The 21,867-nt window shown below is 43.0% G+C and overlaps 1 protein-coding gene across 1 annotated transcript in view; it reads left to right on the top strand.

The window, feature by feature from the left end:
* The window catches only part of EXT1 (exostosin glycosyltransferase 1), a 161,725-nt gene extending 140,100 nt beyond the window's left edge, over positions 1-21,625 (top strand). Inside the window, exons 4-11 of the mRNA XM_042869741.1 lie at positions 2,295-2,414; positions 7,269-7,401; positions 8,680-8,798; positions 9,447-9,542; positions 12,268-12,357; positions 17,411-17,571; positions 18,536-18,707; positions 21,146-21,625. Coding sequence (XP_042725675.1) covers positions 2,295-2,414; positions 7,269-7,401; positions 8,680-8,798; positions 9,447-9,542; positions 12,268-12,357; positions 17,411-17,571; positions 18,536-18,707; positions 21,146-21,331 — 1,077 coding nt within the window. The 3' untranslated portion in view covers positions 21,332-21,625. The remainder of the gene's footprint in view (positions 1-2,294; positions 2,415-7,268; positions 7,402-8,679; positions 8,799-9,446; positions 9,543-12,267; positions 12,358-17,410; positions 17,572-18,535; positions 18,708-21,145) is intronic.
* The last annotated feature ends 242 nt before the right edge of the window (positions 21,626-21,867 follow it).

Here is a 21,867-nt window from a genome sequence, read left to right as displayed (position 1 = left end):
CCCGACTTACTACTGAAATGACCTTTTATTAAGACGTCATCCAGTTCTAGTAATTCCAGTGTAATCCTGCCAGATTAGTATTAATACATCATTTTCCCCACCTGTCTATCTGGACAAGTAGATTAATAACTAATAAGCAAATGCAGTTAAAATGGGAGCTCAGATTTTCCTTTCCAGCTGTTGCAAGAAAGTGGGCACCAAGGCTTTTTTTTAACCTTGGCACTGGCATTGCCCGACTGCAAGCATAGGCTGGTCTGTGAAACCCTGACTTCTTGCAGTGCCCTTCTTAGGCACAGTGGCCTTCACATTCAGGGGTATGGTGGTGAATGGATATCGATTTCTTCTCTTGCTCTCACCTGTATTTATGCACATGTGAGGCTATGAATAATGCGATTGAATGTTTTAAGTTTTTAGAAAGAGGTGCTGTATTGCACCTGTGAAGTGGCTTTAATTGTATGATTGTTTTTGGTAATCATGGGTGTGATTAATATGTATGTGTGGGTAGCCAGTATAGACTCACAGACTCATAGAATCATAGAATGGCCTGGGTTGAAAAGGACCCCAAAGATCATCTCGATTCAACCCCTCTGCCACGGGCAGGGTTGCCAACCACTAGACCAGGCTGCCCAGAGCCACTATGTTCATTAACCCAGTACTTACTGGAATTTACTGAAAAAGTAATGAAGACAAAGAATATTCCCCTCCCTGAATAAAATTAGGTGCAGTTAAACACCATTCTGCAACAGCAACGTGGTTGGTTAAAAAAACATGTACGAAAGCCTGGGTTTGGCTTCAGTTGACTACAGTCATTCCTCTTGACTACAGTCATTACTTTCTTGGAAGCTCAAATTTCTTACTATATATAACTGTGTCTTTAGCAGAGTCAAGATTATTGCATCTGACACTGCACTGTGGACCCACTCTCTTTTGGGATGCTCTGTCTAGACCTGAATGCAAGCAATGCAGCGAAAAACATACTGATTCTTGTGGAAAATGCATTACATGCAAATTCTTAACAACTCCAATTAAATGTGTAATAGGAAATTGTTTGATTGAAGAGCACATGAAACCAAATAACAATCATTTCCACCTCTCAGAATGTTCTAGGAATAAGCGAAGTGTTTTTGGCCAGGGAAGGGTGGATGTGTTGGGATGCAGTTAAATTTCAGAGTGAGCTGGGATGTGCAAAGAGCATCACACAGCCGAGGCATATACTTCTGCAGCTCACGACTGAGCTGAAAGCTCTGTGAAAAATGGCTGTCTGAAAGTGACCTAATTCGAAATCACAAAGAGAGTAGGTGCAAAGGCACAGCTCCTCATTCCTGAAAGAAATGAGCACAGATGTGCAAAATATCTTAGAGGCCTTTCCAGTGCTGTGAGTAGCCCTTGTAATTGAAGCAAATTGCAGTTAAATTCCCTTGATAATGTCAATTTGCGTTGTCAAAGTAGCGTACTGGAGGCCGTGGTCAAGGTCCTAAGAAGTTAACCAGTGGCATGTATGCTTGTTAGCTTCCCTCCAGTGTGGAAGAGGGATGTGGGGATGGAGGTAGAAGGGAAGCCCTTTTGTGATCCAGCCAGCAGTCCCGATTTTCAATCACAAGTCACTGCAGCAGGACAAATGGGGTTTTCTTTGTAAGGCAACTTAAAATGTTGCTTTAATGGAGAAGGGAAAAAGAAAGCAGTGTTTTCCCTTGTGAATACCAGGTGTTGTGAGAGGCATTACTCTTTCCTCCCACAATAATGAGTAAAATGCAATTCGATCCACAGGTTCCCAAAAAGTGGAGTCTTGCTTCAGACGTCGCTGTGTTTTCCTCAGGGCACTTAGTATTGCCATGCTGTGTAAATGCAATTCCAGATCCCTTTAATATACTCTGAGAGTGGGGATTATCGTTGGACCCAGAGTCCTGCAGGTTCCAGTCTGCTGAACTGCCAGTCCATGAAAAGCTGTGTGTGAGGGATTTATGGAGGAGCTGCTCACTGTGACACAGCGCGGTGCTGCGGAGTGACGGGGAGAGGAAATTTTTGCTTCCATAGAAACAACCAAAAACTGAGAGAAGGCAAATTAAAAAAAGAAAATCATATATTCTAGTGTGCCAATAGCAAAGGTTGTAAAGGGCTGTGTCTCATCTGTATCTCCATCAGGGCTCTAACTGTTGGCACACACATCCTGTTGGATAGGAGCGCTGAAGCTGTGCAGCTTGCTAATAGAGGAGAGGGCTTGTCAGCAGCATATTAATTTGATGAGACTGCGTTGTTTTCTGAAGCTTCTGACTATATTACATCTTGTATTACAGATTCCTTCTACAATCAGGTCTATCCATCAGGATAAAATCCTAGCACTTAGACAGCAGACACAGTTCTTGTGGGAGGCTTATTTTTCTTCAGTTGAGAAGATTGTATTGACTACACTAGAGGTGAGTAAAAGCCGTCTGGGATCGTGCAGAGCAGCGAGGTTTCCTTAGCCATCCGGCTGCTCCAGTGCTCAGCCAGCATCAGACCTTGGGTTTCATGACATGCAATTGGTCACTGGGGGAAACACTCAGTGTCTTGCTAAGTTTTCTTCCCTAAGGAAATGCTTCCTTCGTTGTTGGTATCCACATTAGAGAGCTGACATGGTGAAGAATGGGAGCTGTCTAACACAACGAAAAGTTGTCATGTGTGATCTTGCCTTCACAAGGCTTTATGGCTTACGAATCACTGTCCTTGTCATTGGTAGTAGATATGTTTTTTAAAGAAAACTTTCTAGAATTCATTCCAGAAAAAATAGGCTGTGAAGCTTCTTGACCATTTCATAGACCACTGATGTCTTGTGATGGGGCTGTCAGTCTGGCTGAAGGAAAATAGGGGCTGGTAAGTTACTGTGTTTTATCTTCACACACAGAATAAGGGAAGGGTTTCTATAAAATATTAATAAATAATCATAATTAGACTGCTATTAAACAGGGAGACAGATGATCTAGAATGTGGAGAGAATCCTTTCTGAATTCAAGGGACACAGGAAAGATAAAAGGCTCTTTAGAAGTAGGACCCAGGCTACAATTTCAAAAGCAGTTTTCTCTTCTAATTGTTTTGCAATTTTGCACTAAATTTTTTTACACACAGTTACCACTGAAAGGGGCTTGCTTTGTAGGTGCCAGCGTATTCATCTTAGGCTAATTCTTCTTCATTTGCAGCCCTCTTTGTGCAGGGTTGTAAAGTCCCCCTTTTCCTTGCGGAGTGTGAAGGAGGGCTGCTGCCCATGCTTTGTCGGTGGAGGTTGCCCATGGCAGACTCACTTCCAGCTGCTACAAGACAGTCATTTAGATTTTCCTGTGCTGCTAGAAAATCAGCCAGGGAACATTTATGGAGCCCATGGCATAGGTGTTCTTGTCCCCCCATGGCTTCATCCATGCTGCCTAATGAAAACAGCTCTTCACCTTTAGTCTCTCCACGAGTGCTGATGAAGTAGTGGTAATGATCACCGCCCACAATAAGGTCAGATTAGCAAAGCTGGAAGACCACATGACAGCTCTTGGAGTCTAATTCACTCTTAAAGTACCCCTAGAGACAACCAAGTGTCCGTCATCTGCCCCTTCCCTTTGTACACCCCACTAAGGATTGCTAAAAGGAGAAGGCTGCACAGCTCTCCTCACTGCCCCTCTCCTTGTGCTGGGCTGATCCCAAGAGACAGCCCCCATGGCCTTGGTATCCATCACATCACGCTCCAGTACACACAGATGTGATTTTAAGTCTGCCTGGACCAGCTACAACATTGACCCACATAGGTGCTCAGGGGACAGGAACACCTGTAATAAAGCTCTAGCAGCTAGATATGCAACAAGCTGGAGCTCCTGCTCGGAGGCAAAAAAAGAGGAAAAGAAAAACAGAAATCTTCCTGCAAGGTTTAATTTAATGGAACCAAATAAGGTACACTTGGTGTTGAAGTTGTTTTCTGGGATTTTCCATTTGTTTGCAAGGGTGGTTTTGCCTTGAGAACCTTAGGTTTTTGTTTTGTTTTATTCAAGATTCTTAAAATTTGTAAAGAAAGCTACAAGGAATTTTGTTTGTATGAACAGATACTCATTTCACATTGTCCAGAGTTAATTTTCTTTAGAAAAGGGGTAAACAGCTAAGAGAGTGATTTTTGCTGTCCGAAATCTGCAAGCAATATATGCCTTTTTTAAAACCTAAGTCTTAAATTCCTGGCAAGAATATTTTTTTTCGGGCTTATGTTATCCATCTTCTCTTGCAATATTGGGGTGTTAGAGTGCTCTGATGATAACCTGCAGCTTGCTTCAATGCTGTGCCAATATCCAGATATGTGGTTATCAGTGTAGCAAAAGCCTTCATCAGATCAGGTGTCCGCAAGGATATCTGCCTTGTATCCTGGATACCTGTGGAAACATGAGATGACATCTTCAGGTCCTTGACCTTTTCACAGCATTTAGTAACCTGAGCCAAACAGCTCATAGCCCAAAATGGGAGGTTAGAAGTGTTTGGCCAGTAAGCCCTCCTGCAGGTCCAGAGGAGCTGCCTGGTGCCATTCACATGGTGTGGGTTATGAGATGGGCATTCATGTGGGTCTGTTCTAGCAGCAGCACCATCCATACACATGTGCCAGTGAATCTGCACTTTTTCAGCTTGGTCTTCCGTGAAAACAAGCCCCAGATACACACACCTAAGTACCTGTGCAGCATGCTCAGTGCTCTGCTCAGGAAGAGAGAGGAGGGGAGAGGACAGCACAGAGGGCATGCAAGAAGTGTGTGGTGCTTGGCTGAGGCATATTAGGAAGAGGCAATGATTAAGGTGGTATATGAACTTTTGGAAATATGAAGGTGAGGGAGACAAAAATATTGGATTATTAATGAATTTAAAAAAAATTAAGAAGGGAGCTCTGTATGGAGTTCATAACACCTTCCTTCTCTTATTAAACTTCCTGTCATGCCTCACCGCTGGAGACACTGTATAGCTGCTGTCTGTCCCTGCAACGTGGGTAATACTGTGCACTCTGAATTCTAATTGATCGATCCCCCATGTGATCTTTTTTTTATACACTTCTGCTCTCTTTCTGCCAAGTTGCCTTTTCTCCCCTCTATCACTGCAGACAGCTAGATTTCTTACGTAGACCAGGAGTGTGATAAATTAATCCCCGTCGGTGAGCCGTGATGTATGGTGCAGGTCAGCTCCCGTGGCCGGGAGATTTGTATGCGTGCTGTGCACCGAGGGCCACGTACCCTGCGTGGCAGCAGGGTCTGCTCAGCGTTAGAGCTGCTCACGCTCCGGGTGCGCTGAGGCAGGGCTGAATGCGAGCCATGTGTTTCCCCTGCAGCCTTGTTGGCTACCAGCTCAATGGAAATCTCCGCCGTCTGTGAAAACCTCCTGACCGTGTAAATTCGCAGACTTCCCTTATCTGATTATGCTCCTGTTCTGAGAAAAGAGGAGGAAGGAGCTGCAGTATTTAGGCTTCGTGGTAAACACTCGAAAATAAGTGCTTTCTAGGTTCTGTCTTTGTTCAGGGGTATAACTTGCAGATGGGGAAACAGCAGTCAATTTCTTTTCTCCCTCACTGCTCCCACCACATAGGAGGTCTGACAACTGATACACCTCACTTTCCAAATAGCCAGATCCGCTCCTGTCAGTGATGGAAATATGGTCATTAAGACTGTTATTCCCACACAAAAATAAGTTAAATTAACTTAGACATGTCAGCAAATTGCTGCATGTTAGTAATGCTAGTTGACTGTAGGCAAAATCAAGACAAGCATACAAACGCCTGACATTTGCCCCGAGTTAACTGTGCCTACATGGCCACCAGCAGTGGATTGTCTAGCACAAGGTAACTAATGCTTGAATTTATTTTATTTTATTTTTGTTATGGCAATCAAGAATTCCAGGGAGATGCTTGATCATGTTCTGTACTCACCAAATGTCCTTGAACTCAATTGCTTGCAGAAATTTCTAGATTGCTTAGACTGGAGCAGCTGCTTTTCTTTGGCTTTTGTTATTTGAGGTCTTTTTGCTTGCTTTTGTTTTTCCTATGCTGTAGATATAGACCTTCTTTAGTGTCATAGACTGTAAGGCCAGAATGGACCTAGGGATCGGATTTGCTCCAGAGCCACAGGGTTTCACCCCAATAAGCCCAGGTAAAGGCCAAAGAGAACCAACATGTTGCTGGCATTTGAGCCCTGTGCAGTGCATAAACCACCAATTCCATGAAATCTCCTTAGGAGATCCCAGAAGATGAGCTGCAGAAGGAGGCAAGGAAATCTCGCTTAGCTGTCTTAGCAGAGGATTCTCCCTTCAGCATCCCCCAGCCCCTTCCAATATCCTGTTGCCAGACCTGCCAATCTCTCGTGTTTCCAAGGAAGACAAATCTGTAAGAACCCAACAGCAGTGTGGCCCAACAGCAGATTGTACTTAGAAGATTGTGTCATCTTGGGCTGCTGAATTTGTCTAGTTTTAACTTCTCACTGCTGAATGTTGTTATGCCTTTGCAGCAAGTTTGGGAAAGCTCTTGTTGGTGTAAGAACCAGACTGGTTCTTACATAGTGGCAACTGATCTGAAGTAGCTGCAATTAGTTTTACAAATACAAATTAATTCTATGGCTGTGTATCTTTCTTGTGGTCTGTGGTATTCCAGATGATAAAGTAGATGACCTATCAAACTGGTCTGCCCTTAAAAGTCTGGGAATCTGTGTTTGTGGCCCTCCACAAAGATAGACAGCAGAGTTGCTAAAAGATCTTCTTTTTCAGCCAAGGAGCTGTTGCTGAACTGAGACGTAGAATCAGTGATGTATCTGAATACTAATAACCCTTTATAATAAGCAAAAATGAATAATTAGTGCAGCTTGATTTGCTGAAAGTCTTTGTGGTTTTGAATGCTCTTGTTATCTCAAAATAATACCTCGCTTTGTAATGCCATCCTAAAATAATTATCTTGTGTGAGTTCTGGATAGTAAAACTGACAATGCACTAATCAGGCATACTACCACTAACTCACTCTAATAGATGAAACGACTGACTTTAAATACAGAAGGCAGTGAATTGAAGGTCCCCACATCCACAGAGAGTAATGAGGTGCTCTGAAGCCTACTGCACAAAGCCTGAGCTGCTGGAGTGGCATTGCAGTATACTGGTCATTTTGAGAGAGATTAAGCAGGAATGTCTCGGAATTTGTGTGACTCAGCTTTCTGCAAACTGAATGATGATTCCAGTCATTTGGTGTCCCTGAAGCTTCTACCAGTGGCTATTAGAGTCTGTTAATAGTCATTGCCTCTCTTGTTTTCCAGATTATTCAGGACAGAATATTTAAGCACATATCACGTAACAGCTTAATATGGAACAAACATCCTGGAGGGTTATTTGTACTGCCACAGTATTCCTCATATCTGGGAGATTTTCCTTACTACTATGCTAATCTCGGTGAGTGAGCTCTTCCTACACTGCAGTGGTATCGGGAATATCATTGATTCTTGAATAGGATGTGCCAGGTGACTTACCATTCATATCTAGTTAATGATGCTTCCTCTTTCCATTCCCTGCTCACTGCAGACTGGAATGTCTCTGACTCATTCATCAACATGCATCATGTGCCTCTCGCTTGCAAATATTGTTTTGAAAAAAAATTGGGTCCCTTCATACTTTTCAGTTGCCGGTAATTAATGCCTGAGTTACTGACCCGTTCGTGGCCCAAGGGGACATAAGAAGGATAGGTTTTTTTTGCTTACTTTGTTTATTTGTGTTTGGCAAATTGGAAAAGTGGTAATTTACCCATGACACTTATAATTGGAGTGCATAGTGGGTATGGATTTATTCTCCATACTCTGTGTCCTCTTACAGATTCCAGTAGAGGGAATGAATAGAAGTTAGGTCCGTGGCTTTTTCTGAAACAGATTCAGTGATGAATTCTGGGGGGGGGGGGTGTCTGCAATCTGAAGTGATCGTGCTTATGAGACTGCTTCCACTTTTGGCACAGGCTGTGCCATCCCACTTGTGTGATCTGTGCTGCCCACCTGCTAAAAATTCACAGTTACCGTGATAAAGAAGGAGAAGAAGAAGGTTTCTGTGGGAATTTTAATGAAAAAGGACTATGACCCCACACAGATGAGTGTGGATAAGACTGAGAGCAGTAATGAAGGGCAGAAGCCAGTACGACCTGTTATTTCGGGCAGGAAAGTAAATCACAGCAAGACAAAAATATCAGAATTGAAAGGCAAGGATGTAAATAGAATTGTCAGCTCAGGAGGTAACTGAAGATGCATGTGGGTGGGGATTGATCCAGAAAGAGCAAAAGCCTTACAGCAGCTGTAATAGAACTAAGGAAACAGAACATAGTTCCGGAAGTCAGGGATGTACCTGTAGAAAATGTCATGCATTCAGAGCCGGGCAGCAAAACCAGACAGCCGATGTCAAGAAATTTCATTGAGCAAACTAGGTATTACCTGTGGGGCAAAATGGATGAAGGAAAGAAATCACAGGACATCTGTGGAAATAACAAGAGAAGGCAGTAACTGTATTGGAGTCAGGTGTTTCAGAGGAGGTGGGAGTGAAGTGTCATCTCTGATCCATGACTTAAAGAGATGACCTAAAAGATTGGGAAGGCTTGCGTTAAGCACGGGTTGTTTTACCATCTCCAAGTCCTTTAATCTCTACTAAATGGGGCAATTTTGTCTTTACTGAATGCATATCTGTTTGCTTCAGGTCTGAAGCCTCTCCCCACATTCACTGCCGTTATCCATGCAGTAACTCCTCTGGTTTCCCAATCTCAGCCTGTGCTGAAACTCCTGGTTGCTGTAGCCAAGTCCCAGTACTGTGCACAGGTAAGCAGCACTGTTTGTCAGTCACGTTGGAGACAGAACTACTGTCCCAGGAGTGAAGAGCCTATTGATTTCAGGTCTTCTCAGTCTACATTCAAACCCTTGTTTCTGTTCTCGTGTTTCCTTTCTCTGAGATGTCTAGTGTCTGTGACTTGCATGCATGGGAAACAAAAGTTCTGAGTATGATGTGGTTGGAACAGAGACAATAATGAAACCCCTTTGTTTCAGGAGACAGGTAGAACAATGATTGCACTTTGAAGATCAGGTTTGTGTATGCTGCAAACTGCAAAAGGATGTCTGTGTCTCAAGAGTCTCTACATGATTACCTTTCCTCCTACTGTGGCTCTTAGACTCAGCAGTGCCAAGATTTTAGCTCCTCTAACAGAAACCTCAAGGAGTTCAGTGGGAGCACCCTCTTACAATGGAGAATCACAAGTATTTTAGCCAAAGTAAATCAGTGACATCCATGTGACCTGGCTTAAACTGTGACTTCCTGAGTTCTTGTTCAGCTTACATTTACTTGAGAGGATGTATATAATTAGGATGAATGAAATTACTGTAGGAAATGTTGTTTTTATACAGATTTGTATCATTCTTGTTAGTGTGTGTGTTCTTAGCAGTGTGTGATCGTGGTCCAATATTCTCTTTCAGATTATTGTTTTATGGAATTGTGATAAACCCCTCCCAGCCAAACACCGCTGGCCTGCCACTTCTGTGCCTGTCATAGTCATTGAAGGAGAGAGCAAGGTAAGTGGACAGAAGCATCATAAAAGATTGCATATTTTCTCTGATGGGACCCAAAATTTATTTTTCCAGCTGCTTTGATGAAAGCTTTCCCAACTCCACGCCAGTCCTTTTCTGTTCCTTGGCCTCTTGTGTCAGCTTGGTCACAGAGTCATATTTCATGCACATGGCCGTGCTCTCAGAAATCCTCAGCCTGGCAATCAATGCCAGCAGCCTGAGACTCATAGGTGGGGTCCTATTTTGAAATGTGGTTCTGAGAGTGGGTAGTTCTGACCTTACCTTTGAAGATTACTCCCTGCAGATGCATGGAAGTGGTGATGCAGCTGGATTCACTGAGTTCTAGCAGTCAGAGGCAAGGCTTGGGGATCAGCTACAGACTCAAAAACAGAGGAAAAGATGAGAGTGAATAGCACTAACCCACCTTTGAAAAGTACCTTCTTTCATGGCCATGTAGGATACTTCTGTCAGCAAGGGGATCCCACCATGAAACAAAGGAAGGGACAAGGGCTGCTTTCTTGGAAATGAAACCACTGTGTCATCTCCTGTTGTGCAACAGACTTGTTTGTTTGCAATTCCACAGAGCTGAAACAGACAGCACTCAAATTAGAAAAGAGGCTTCTTTTAAAAATCCGCAGTGAAGTGGATGATTCCTCTCCAAAGTCAGGCCTGAGAAAAGCAGGGCTGCTTCTGTGGGCTCCTGGGCTCTGAGTGACACACACGTGGGCTGGTCCCCTTTCCGTCTCTATTATCTGGCTCTCAAGCTCTGCATTTGCAAACAGAACTTTCAGCTGCTTTGGCTGTACAGTCCTGTTTAGAATTCATGTTTGTATCTTCGGTCTTTTGCCCCAATCACCTTAACAAGGAGAGAAACAAGGGCCCTGCAAAGTTTTCATCTAATGGCATGTGCCTTTAGCTAGCCTTATATATGTATCAGGAGAGTTGCTGCAGGACTGAGAAAGGCTGTAGTGGTTTTTGAGCCTTTGCATGTTTTTTTTCCTTTCTGGAAAGCTTGCAGAGGTGAGATAGAGGAGAAGACCTTTGACCAGTTCCTCTGCGTTTGTCAAAATTGGCCCGGGCACTGTTTAGATTACAAATGAGTCTCCTGAGTACACAAAGGTGTGTTTGTAGTGGACAGTCTCATCTCTTTTAATATCCCAATGTACGCCAATGGCTTCTTGTGCAGAAAAGCTGCTTGTTTGGACAAAGTGTGCAGAGCCAGAGCCGTCCAGTTCAGAGGTTGTACAAAGGAGCTGCTTTTTTCATCTTCAGGCTTGACGGAAGCATACTGGCAGGCACAGTCACTATGTGCAGGGGATTGCAGAGGTCTGCCTTTACCTAACCTGCACTCCTGTCCTTAAAATCAAGATATATTATCGCATGCATTTTACAACAGAGAGCTTTAACTACTAAAAAAACAGCTGGGTAATTCTGTCTGTTTTCCATGGTCTATAAATGAATAGGATGAGAGTCTTGATCTCCCGATGACCTCTTGTTCTGCTTTGCCTCTGCATAAGCAAAGCAAAACTGCCAGCACCTGCCAGCTCACCTCTCCCTCACAGCCATGGCCTTCCAGGAGTGAGGCCCATCACAGCAGTGAAGAGATGCTCTCCGGACAGACACTGTGAACCTCCTGACATGGAAGGCAGAGCCCTCTCTGAATCGAGGCATAGATTTAGGATACTGCTTCTGAACAGGCTGCAAGGGACACAGTACTGACCACGACCATAATGTACTACATGCAAAACTCCACTGTGTCCTTGATTCCAGAAAGCGATCTCTCCCAAGAAGACCTGCTTTTTGTAGTTATTTCTTGGCATAATAAGCTTGAAAGGAAGTCTATTATATACCCAGGCTATTTTTCTTAGCAAATGAGGGAAACAAATAGCATCGTGTCCTTATTACCACTCATCAGTTCTCAGAAGGTGCTGATTAGTCTTGTAAAGAAACCGTATGGATTCTCATCTCTTGCTGTTACCTTTTTGATTTCACTTTCCCATCCATTTCCTATTTCAGTGAGAACTATCCTGCCATGCTTTAAAAAAAGACATTCTGCATATAGATTTTATATGTATATAGCTGTGTCACTTAAAAATGTGACTTTTAGACATGCTACACTGTCAACATAATTCTTGCTGCAAACAAAGCCCGACAGATATTCAAGTTCCTTAGTGTATTCTCCTTTTTTGATAAATAACAATGCATCACATGGCAGCAGCTCCCTATTGATTCAGCAGTAATGACCAGAGATGGAGCTGTGCCACTTACAGAGGTAGAGTCCTGGCAGCATAATTTCCTCCACACACATGTACTTCTTGGCTTCCTAGCCGTAACCTTACGAGCACTACAGAGTTCTTGTCAGCACTTCGTTGTCTCTAAGCCTCACACCCCATGGAAGAGCAGAGGTACAGAACTAGCTTCCAGGGAAGCTCTGGTACATCTAATTCTCAGTGTGGACCATGACAGTTTGTCACATAAGGAAAGCAGCCTACTCAAAAGAGAGAGATGTGTTCAGAAATTATTCCTCAACTAGGAGGTGTAAACTGACTGCTGGGGTGACAAAAATGACATTCTTTCCCTCATAAGCTGAGTGGTCCTTTCTGTCAGACAGACATGCAGTGTGCCTCAGATGAAATGACATAGGAGTGAGGAATGAAATAGAGTATTTCCCAGGAAAATTAATCCTTTAAGTGATTTTTTTTCTTCCCTTTCCTGCCTTGGATACCCACAGGTTATGAGCAGTCGCTTCCTACCCTACGACAACATAGTGACAGATGCAGTGCTAAGCCTGGACGAGGACACCGTGCTTTCAACCACTGAGGTAAGCGCCTCTGACATCTGGAGAGTCTGCCCGGCTCCTTGGCCAATCCTGAGCACAGCAGATAGGCTCTTCTCTTGCTGGTGGCCAAATGTTAAGAGGTTTCCTGTGATACTCCTCAGATTTTCTGTTTTTCACTTGTTTCAGAAACCCTGCCACTGACTGAAGAGCTTTTCACCTCGGTTAATTGGCTCGTCATTAGCATATGGTTCTTCCGCTCTTTATTATTTTAGTAACATAGCTGCAGGCGGGTGTAGGCAGCCAGGAGCAGTCGACTTTAACTCTGTTCTCACTTTTCTGATTAGGGTAGGTTTTTTTCCCCCTGTGCTACCGGTAGGATGTAGGTGGGGAAAGAAGGGGTGTCAGCAGCAGGGGATTGCTGTTGCTCCAAAAGAGAGCATTGCCATCTAATACAGCATTTGCTGGGGAATGTTTTCTTGCTGACTGTTGTGTCTTCCCATAAAGTTGGAGATCTTTGCTAGTTGAGGTGTTGGAGTGTTTGTGCTAAGAGGAAGATAGCGCTAAGGAAGAAAAATACTGTAGAAAAGCAATTTTTACAACTGGGATGAGTATTGATTTCTGGAACCTCTTCCCGAGAACCACAGGGGAAACTGTTGACAGTTTATATAGAGTGCAATATTTGGGAAATACATTATTAATGACGGCCAGGGAATAGCTTGAAAAAATTGATTTTCTTTTGTTTTCCCTTTTTTTTTCCCCCCATGTCCATGGTTATTCCTTTCTCCTCGTTTCACCTTTATAAAAGCACTTTCTTTGTCAGTGATGTGGACTTTTCACTGATATAATTGCTGCTAGTGAGGAAATGCCTAACATTAGCCACCGGTCACTGCTGTATATCCTAAGATGTCACTGAATTTGTTCTAAATGGATGAGATTGTAGGTGTTGTTCTCCCCAGTATGGTTTTCTCGTGCTGTGGTTAAGCTGCTCCAGATGGAGCCGTGGTAGCCCTCTTCTGCTTTTCAAATGGCGTTGAACCTTTGCGATACCAAGGTTACATCCTGGTTGCTCCTGCAAGATGAGGAAGAATACAGCTGCTCCCAAACCATTTATGTGCGCAGCCTGAGAAATCCTAAACACTGAAATGAAGACATTTGTCCTGGGGCTGGAGATCCTAAGCAGCTTTTTGTTCAGGATGAAGAGAGCTATCTCGGCTGCTCATGGTAAAAACTGCCAGGGTTCATTGTACTGAGGTGGTAGGTACAGCAGTCCAGCCTGTGGATTGCAGGAGGATTTGGGGCTTTTGTTTTCTTTTTGCCTAGTATTTATCATCATCCTTATTTTGTAGTCATTCGGACTTCTGGAATGCATGTGAGACAAGGTTTTTCTCATTTGGCTTGGCTGTATTTTACACTGAACATTTTGAAATGCAAGTGTTTGTTGTTGTGTGACATAATGTATGTGTTTTTTTGTGGATTCCTCCCTCCTGTAAGCACGATACTGTGTGTTTGCATGGTAGGTTTTGGCTCTGAGCCTCCTGTCCCTGTGCTTTTGGTGGCTCTCTGAGAAGAACTGAGTTCTTTCTTCTCCTTCACTTCTCATCACGCAGCTTACACAAAGAAACAGCCTGTTTGAAATGCTGAGTGTGCATAGTGTGCACTATGAAACTTGCCTCAGAACTGACTGCTCATGGGTGGTCATTGTGGCAAAGCTTCAGGGACCAGAAGGAGCAGTTTAGCAGCATGGTCAAACATGATCACATTCCTGCTGGGAGGAGCAGTTGCCAGACACATCTTCTGCCCTGTCCAGACCTTGTGGACTGTCAGTCTCCCCTTTGCAGCAGAACGGCGTGTGGTTGCTCTCTTGAGAAGAGCTCTGTCATGTGCACGGAGGGATGTTTGTGTGGGAAGTAATTAGAAATCAGCATGAGTTAGGAATAATATGAGGATTTAAGGGACTGGCAGCCGGATTGGCTTTTCCTGCTGATCAGCTGAGTGGCAGTGCTGCAAAATTACGCAGGATAAGGACCAGTTTGGGGTTTTTTCTGTTAGGATGGTTGGTTTAGTGGGTACAAGGGCAGATACTTGAATACACGAGTGAAGACACTGGGTGTTGCCGCTTTGTTATTTATTTAAGTTTGAGATTCTCAAACGTCTCTAAAGAAAACAGATGTCAGGCTTTATAGGACAGGGAAAAAACCTTTAGCTCTTTCATGTGGTACTGATTTGGATGCGATCAGAACTATCAAAAAGATAACTGGTTTGTGCACATTGTCTTTCTAGTTGGCCTCAGATTCCTTGAAACAACTTGAAAGAAAGCAACCAGTCCTTAGTGTTGTGTTCCAGTACATGTGTGACTCTTCTGTTTCATAAAAGTGCTTGTAAATGAGGGAAGTCTGACAACCATCACACAAAATGTGACTATTCTCATAGCAGCTGTTCTTTGTCTAACCTCTACACCCTTGACTTTGGCTGTATTCTTGAAAGGTTTTCCAAGCATTTTTGAGCAAGGTTTTGGTCCCTCTGGTACAGAGGGGAATATGCAATGCAGAAACAAGACCCCCCTTTCTCTTGGATTTGAATGGAACAATTAGAGTTGTCTTTCTTTTTAAAATTTTAATCTAGCTTGAGCCAAGTTGAATTGCAGGGACTGCCAACCAACTTTAACAGAAAATAAAGCATAAATAAAAAATTTTCCATATGTGTTTTTACCAAACACCTTTCAAATCAAATGCTGATGAGCCTTCTGCAAACTACCCCAACCATCCCTTTCCTCTTATGACTAGTATTTGTTTGGTGGGATTCCAGGGCAGCAATCCCGTATCAACCTTTCAGTTCTCTAAGGTTTGAATGATTAAGCTAGTTTCAGTGAGATAAATAAATAAATGAAAGAATCTTTATGCCAGCATTTAATATCTTCTTGTGATTTATACAGTAAAATCCATTTTTTTTTAAAGCACAGACTCCCATGGAATCTACCTCTGTTTTTATTAAGCTATCATTTTAACCCTTGTGGTCATACATACAGTCTTAAAGGTGTCACCTCAGCACATTAAGGGCTCAAAACAGATGGATAATATAAAAGAAATCCACACTGATTGCTTGTTTTAATCTCACCAAGCCACCCCTATAATTTAAGGTGTTTGATTCCTGATTTTCCAAGCTTTCTGTTGACAGTACTGAAATGGTAGGTAAGTGAAATGCATGAATATGTGCAAAAGGTTCAGTTATCCACATGGCTTTTAGCACTCTATATTGCATGTAAGTACGCAGGCCACTCCGAAAGTAATGCCTCCTATTTATTTTCATGGAATCTACAACAGATATAAAGAGCATGCTATCACTATTTGATAGAGCAAATTCTACGTAACAGCTTCATGATAATATTTTTCACATAGTCACCACCTGTAACTGTGTATTTTTGCCAGTGATGAACAAGAGACTGCATGCCACACATAACAATTGACCAGTAGAAGTGACCCTCTTTTTGACAGCTGCTATGACAGTGTTGTTGATAAGAAAATGTTGCCCATTCAATCCACCTTTCATCAAGCTGAACAGATGAAAGTTAGGAGGCACCAAATCTTGACTATATGCTGGGTGTGGTAGGACAGTCCAGCCCAGATTGCTGCTCCGTGATCTTCAAATGGGTCTGGGGCTTGGTGTTCTTATGTTGCAAGAGAAGGATTGTTTTCTTCTCTGGCCTGACACTGGAAGTTCAAGCCTTCAGCTTAGTGTTGTGATGGTCAGAGTCGATGGTTTGTCCTGGTTACAGGAAATCCAGAAGGATCACTCCTTTCCTAACCCAAAGGACAGTGCACATCACTTTACCCACTGACAGCTGCATCTTGAACCTTTTCTTCAATGAGGAATTCAAATGTCACCACTCCATGGAGTGCTGTCTTGACTCTGGCTCTTAATGATGACACCACATCTCGCCACCAGTGATGTTGTGATCCAGGAAACTGTCCCCTTCAGCCTCATGTTGGTTCAATAGGTCCTGACAAACTTGCACATGCTGTTCTTTCTGTTCCTGTGTGAGCATTTCAGAGACTCATCTGGCACAAACTTTGTGACATTCCAACATTGTCACCATTGTGTCCAACACTGAAGTCAGTATTTAGCCCTGTACGTAGTTCCCTGGTTGTGATCTATCAATTCATGTGGACGAGCTGATCAAGACGCTCTTCATTTCATCCAGAATGTGGCTTGTCTTTCACATCAGTGTTGCCACTTCTGAATTTCACCACCCACCACCTCACTGTGCTGACATCCACCTTTTGATATTCATAAGTGTTCAGCAAGCATTGGTGAATGTCAGTGGGCACCGTTTTTTCCACTTGGAGGAATTCAGTTCCATATCTTTGCTTCATACACACTTCCATATCAAACACTGTTTTCATAGAATCTCCAAGGTTGGAAAAGACATCCAAGATCACTCCAACTGTCCACCTACCACCAATATTTCCCACTGAACCGTGTCTTCTAGTACATCTAAATGTTTTGTGAACAGTTCCAGGGTCAGTGATTCAACCACTGCCCTGGGCAGCCTGCTTCAGTGCCTAACCACACTTTTGGAGAAGGAATTTTTCCTGATGTTGAATCTGACAGTTCATATTCCTGTCATTTTGTCAGTCTGCCCCCCTGCTGCCATCTACAGCATGACAACAATAGGGAATGGAATATTGGTGGGAAGGTTCAGCCTCTACTGCCATACCACCAATATCCACCTCTGACTTCGTGGGCCAACATCATAAAATAGGAGGCATTACTTTTGGAGCAGCCCTCGTACAAATGCATGCACCTACACCAGTTCTTTCTGTAACTTGAAAAGGTTTGATATGTAAAGGGCAAGCTTGAAAATGTTAATGTAATGCTGTGATGCTCTAGACTCCCTTTAATGGAAACCATTAAAATGTGCATAATTATAGGGCAAAATGTCAAGCAGTCAGTTTAATTTACTGATGAATACACAGAATTAATGTTTTGCAACAGTTCCAAGATTTTGAATTATGAATTAGTGGCAAGGTAATATTTTGTTTGTCGACATTTATTGGAACAGTTTTGGTATTCATTTGGTCTGTGCCTTTGTCTGCAGGTGGATTTTGCCTTTACAGTTTGGCAGAGTTTTCCGGAGAGGATTGTGGGGTACCCTGCTCGCAGTCACTTCTGGGACAACACTAAAGAGAGGTGGGGCTATACCTCCAAGTGGACTAATGACTATTCCATGGTATTGACAGGAGCTGCTATTTACCACAAGTAAGAACCCAAAGCATCAGCTGTTCTCCTTCTGTATGAAACAAAGTGGTAGTGGGGAATGAAAGACATTCTTCCGGGGAGGGGAAAAAATGGAAAGATAATAAATGGGTCTACTTTTTATGGGGTAATAATTTAAGTTCTCAGTTTAGCTCTGGGGATCTGGTAATCATTATTGCGCTTGTTGGGTCCCTTTGAAGTCACTTGTATTTTGAGGCGGTCGGACTGCTCTTTTTAACATCAGGAATTACGCACTTCAAAGAGTTCCCGAATTCATTAAGCTGCTCAACTGAATGGCCTGTAGCATAGCAGAAAGGAGTTTACTTCCAGACCAGCACTGGATATGTGCTGGCTGACAGCTGCAGTCTGCAAAGTCTTCTGGCTACTCTAAAAACATCGTGCAATGGACACATCGTAGGCCAGCATATTGCAGCATACTGGAGAAAACCCCTGTTGTTAGAACTTCCGCAGACCAAAGGCATCTCTAGATGGTAGGAAAAAGTCAACATATTCTTCAGTACCTAATCCAAATCTTAGCAGAGGAGAAGACAGACTGTAGGGGATGATAGAGGTCCGAAGGAGAATAGTTTGAACAATGAGGACAGCAGCAGGCTGATATAATGGAGTTCCTCTGACTGAACAGTTTTGAAAAGAAAGATAGGGGATAAATCAGTATTGGCAATTACAGTATAACAGTGGAAGTGCTCTAAGTCCTACTTCTTGATACATAGGTCTGCAATATTTCTTTTAACTGAGGTTTTTTTTTTTTAAAGCTATATATTTTGTTTCTCAATTAATGCTGTGTATAGTTTTGGTGAGGTATATAATCAGTTCTCCCTTCCTGTTAGAGAACTGAGGAAAAGGTCTGATGTATGCAGAGTTGAGGACAAAATTTCTGCTTCAGTTGGAATTCATAATCTCTGAAAGCCCAGTGGCTTCTCTTAATAACCCTACTGTTACTTTCCAGATATTATCACTACCTGTACACTCATTACCTGCCTGCCAGCCTAAAGAATATGGTGGACCAACTGGCCAATTGTGAGGACATTCTAATGAATTTTTTGGTGTCAGCTGTGACAAAATTGCCTCCAATCAAAGTAACGCAGAAAAAACAGTACAAGGAGACCATGATGGGACAGGTATGTATCCATAGCATATTTTAGCTGTCGGGATGTATTAATAATTTAACATTTTGAATTCCATATTAGGCTTACAGAATGAATAACATTCTGGCTATTTTTTGCAGTTTTTAGCTTGACAGAGCTATAAGTTACACTATAGATTTTGTTACTAAAGTGAAAGAAAATCCAGAAGGAGTACTGGCAGGCACCTACTTCTTAATTTCTTATACTGTGTTACTTACAGTGATCCCAAACTCATGGAACGTTTATTTTAGTGACTGAATTTTAGTTAAACTCCCAGTTTTCTAATTAAATATTCTGGAGAGAAGACCTCATGGAATGCTAGAAACAGAAGTAAATTCTGAAAAGATTTTATATTTTTAATTATTTTTAATGAATATTATATACCAGCAGACATATAATGGGATTATATATATTCCTTATATACTGGGGATATATAATGCATATCGTACCTCCGTGCTGTTTTGAAGTATATAGTGTGTTGCAAGTGCTGATTGTCACAAAAGAGGTAAGTTTTGTTGCATGGTGTCATTAGAACTCACTAGCAGCCATGAAGTGGGTACTGTGGGGCCTCTTCCATCTATTAAGTATTCTGTAATTGCAGAAATGGATATACATTCTAGCAACAAGGACACAGGTTAACTTGAAGGGTATCTGCTCTTCCCTTGTGTGAGTGAGCAGTGGGAACAGGGACAAGTCCTAAATAATCTATCTGTGCTGCCACAATGTCTATTATCAATACTTCCAGGTTTGCTATGGGAAGGAGGGGTCAGGAAGAATGAAGAGGCTTTCTTTTTCCCCTCACATTTTCTCCTATTAGCGTTGTCCATGTCTTTGGCAGGAGAGTGACTGTGCCACTTTGTAGACTCCATTATCTGTATGCCACTGCACAGGAATGTTCTTTGGCTGTTTGGCAAAGGCTGAACAATCATTTTTCTTTTTTCAGCGTGGGTAGCTTGAATCATCTATGAACTATAACTCTCTCCTAAAGACAAGTTGTTCGTGCAGCTTTGGGAAATGTAATGGACTATGTTCATAATTCCTTGAAAGACAAATAAAAAAATTAACATAACCTCAGTGTTGTGACAGAGATTAACAGTCATATGGAAATTCATTGCTAATGGTCAGAATATCGGCTTTAATCCTCCAGCAACAAGCTTTAGTGACTCTGTATAATCAAGAGTCCGTAATCAATGCACATAATAAGCTACCACTTGTGCTGAACTGGACAGGCCTTGGATAAAGATCAAGTCTGATAAAACACTCCTTTGGCAATTCCCTGACTTTATCAGCTTCTTCACATTTTAATTAACACACTTTGAGCTTATGAATTGTTATTTGTTTTTAAAGTGTAGTAGAAACATAAGTGCTATAGAGATGCATGAGAAGTGGCACAAAACAAAATGGAGCAGCTTCACAGCATTTATAGCTTCCCTTAAATAATAGCTCTATTGTTTTCATACACGTACTCTAAGTACAGATATAGAACAATAATTGCATTCAGGCTGTTAGGTCTTATTTTTTCAGAGATGCTGATTTTCAGTAGACTTTCATTGGAATTATAGCTGTCCTCAGCTTTAGAAAATTAGTCCATAGAATTTTACATATATGCAACCTGTGGTGTTTTCCTCACATCAGAGTTTATCATGATGTAATGTGGAACTTCAGTTTATTTTCTCTAAGACACTACTGTCATCTGCACTGGTCTGGACAGATGCGCTTTGTGGAAGCACTCTGTTTTTCCCTGCTGGACATTTGCAAACAAGTAATGTTAGGCATGTATGGACTTCAATTGAGCTTAGTTACAAGCCACTTGAAATACATATCGATTTCTGGAGGTCTGGACTTTTTTCCTTTCCTTTTTCTTTTCCTTTTTCCTCTCCTCCTTCCTTTCCTCTCCTGTTCCCTTTCCGTTTCTCTCCTTCCCTTTCCTCCCATTTTTCCTCCCTTCTCCTCCCCCCTCTTCCCCCCCTTGCTTTCCCCTCCCCTCCCCCCTCCTCTTCCTTCCCCTCCCCTCCCTTCCCCTCCCCTCCTCCCTGTGATTTTTAATGTCTTGCTCTCTCCCAAAACAGAGAGAGATGAGGTGAGGCACTGTGCTGGCAGGTGATGGGAGGCCTGCCCAGGATTGTCATGATGTGGGTGACACTAGACACAGTGAGACTCTGCTCACCATGCTGTGTGGTCCTTAGCATGGTTTTGGAGGCCAGGGAGGCCAGCCTGCCATCAGCAGCTGCCATTACACATGGGGTGTCCATCCTCTGACTTGATGCCCCTCACAGAGCAGATTTCTGTAGACAGTGCTGCAGGGCTGGTTTCTACCAAGCCCTGTTGCAGCTGCACGGCTCTGTGTCTCCCAGGCTGAGGCACCCACCCTCTGCTGCCATTTTGTTGCCTCCCTTCCAGTCACTGCTTAACTTCTGCTCCTCTCCACACAGACATCCCGGGCCTCACGCTGGGCTGACCCCGACCACTTTGCCCAACGGCAGAGCTGCATGAACACTTTCGCCAGCTGGTTTGGCTATATGCCGCTGATCCACTCTCAGATGAGGCTCGACCCCGTCCTCTTTAAAGACCAGGTCTCCATCCTGAGGAAGAAATACCGAGACATTGAACGACTCTGAGGAGCGCTGCCCATGGGGCCGAGCTGCCCCAGCCCCACACGGCCGCCGGCGCCTGGAGCTGGACTGTGCCGGGCCCGGCCGCACCTGGACATGGCGAGCGGCACCTGGCGGTGCGTGGCTCCGGACTGCTTCCCTGCCCGGCAGGCCTCTGTCGCTCACGACTAGGTTGTGTACAGTTTCATTATGGAACATTAAATAATTATTTTTGAAATGATTGCTATGCAGGTTTAAACTTTTTTAATGATAAAAAAAAAAAAAAAACTATTAAAAACAGAGTTCTTTCTTTAATCAAAATTGTGTTGGTTGTGAATATTTCAAAGCTGCCATTTCTTTCTTTCATGCATTTGATTGTCATAGCAATTTTCATTCATTTTTCCCCTGCAATGTTAAATGCTTGAATCTCACGGGGAGAAAATGCAGCAGGTTCAGGAACAAATTGAGCACAAGCAGGACAGGAATGAAGTATTATGTTTCTCCTAAGCTGCTGATTTTTGTGATATTTCTTTTCTTCATTTTCCACAAGCCGGTTGTGGCCG

The sequence above is a fragment of the Lagopus leucura genome, unplaced genomic scaffold, assembly GCF_019238085.1.
Source record: "Lagopus leucura isolate 7727_CA_CO unplaced genomic scaffold, USGS_WTPT01 Super-Scaffold_100002, whole genome shotgun sequence".
Lineage (NCBI taxonomy): Eukaryota > Metazoa > Chordata > Aves > Galliformes > Phasianidae > Lagopus > Lagopus leucura.
Note: the sequence above shows the minus strand (reverse complement) of the source record. Positions and strands in the feature narration are given on the sequence as shown.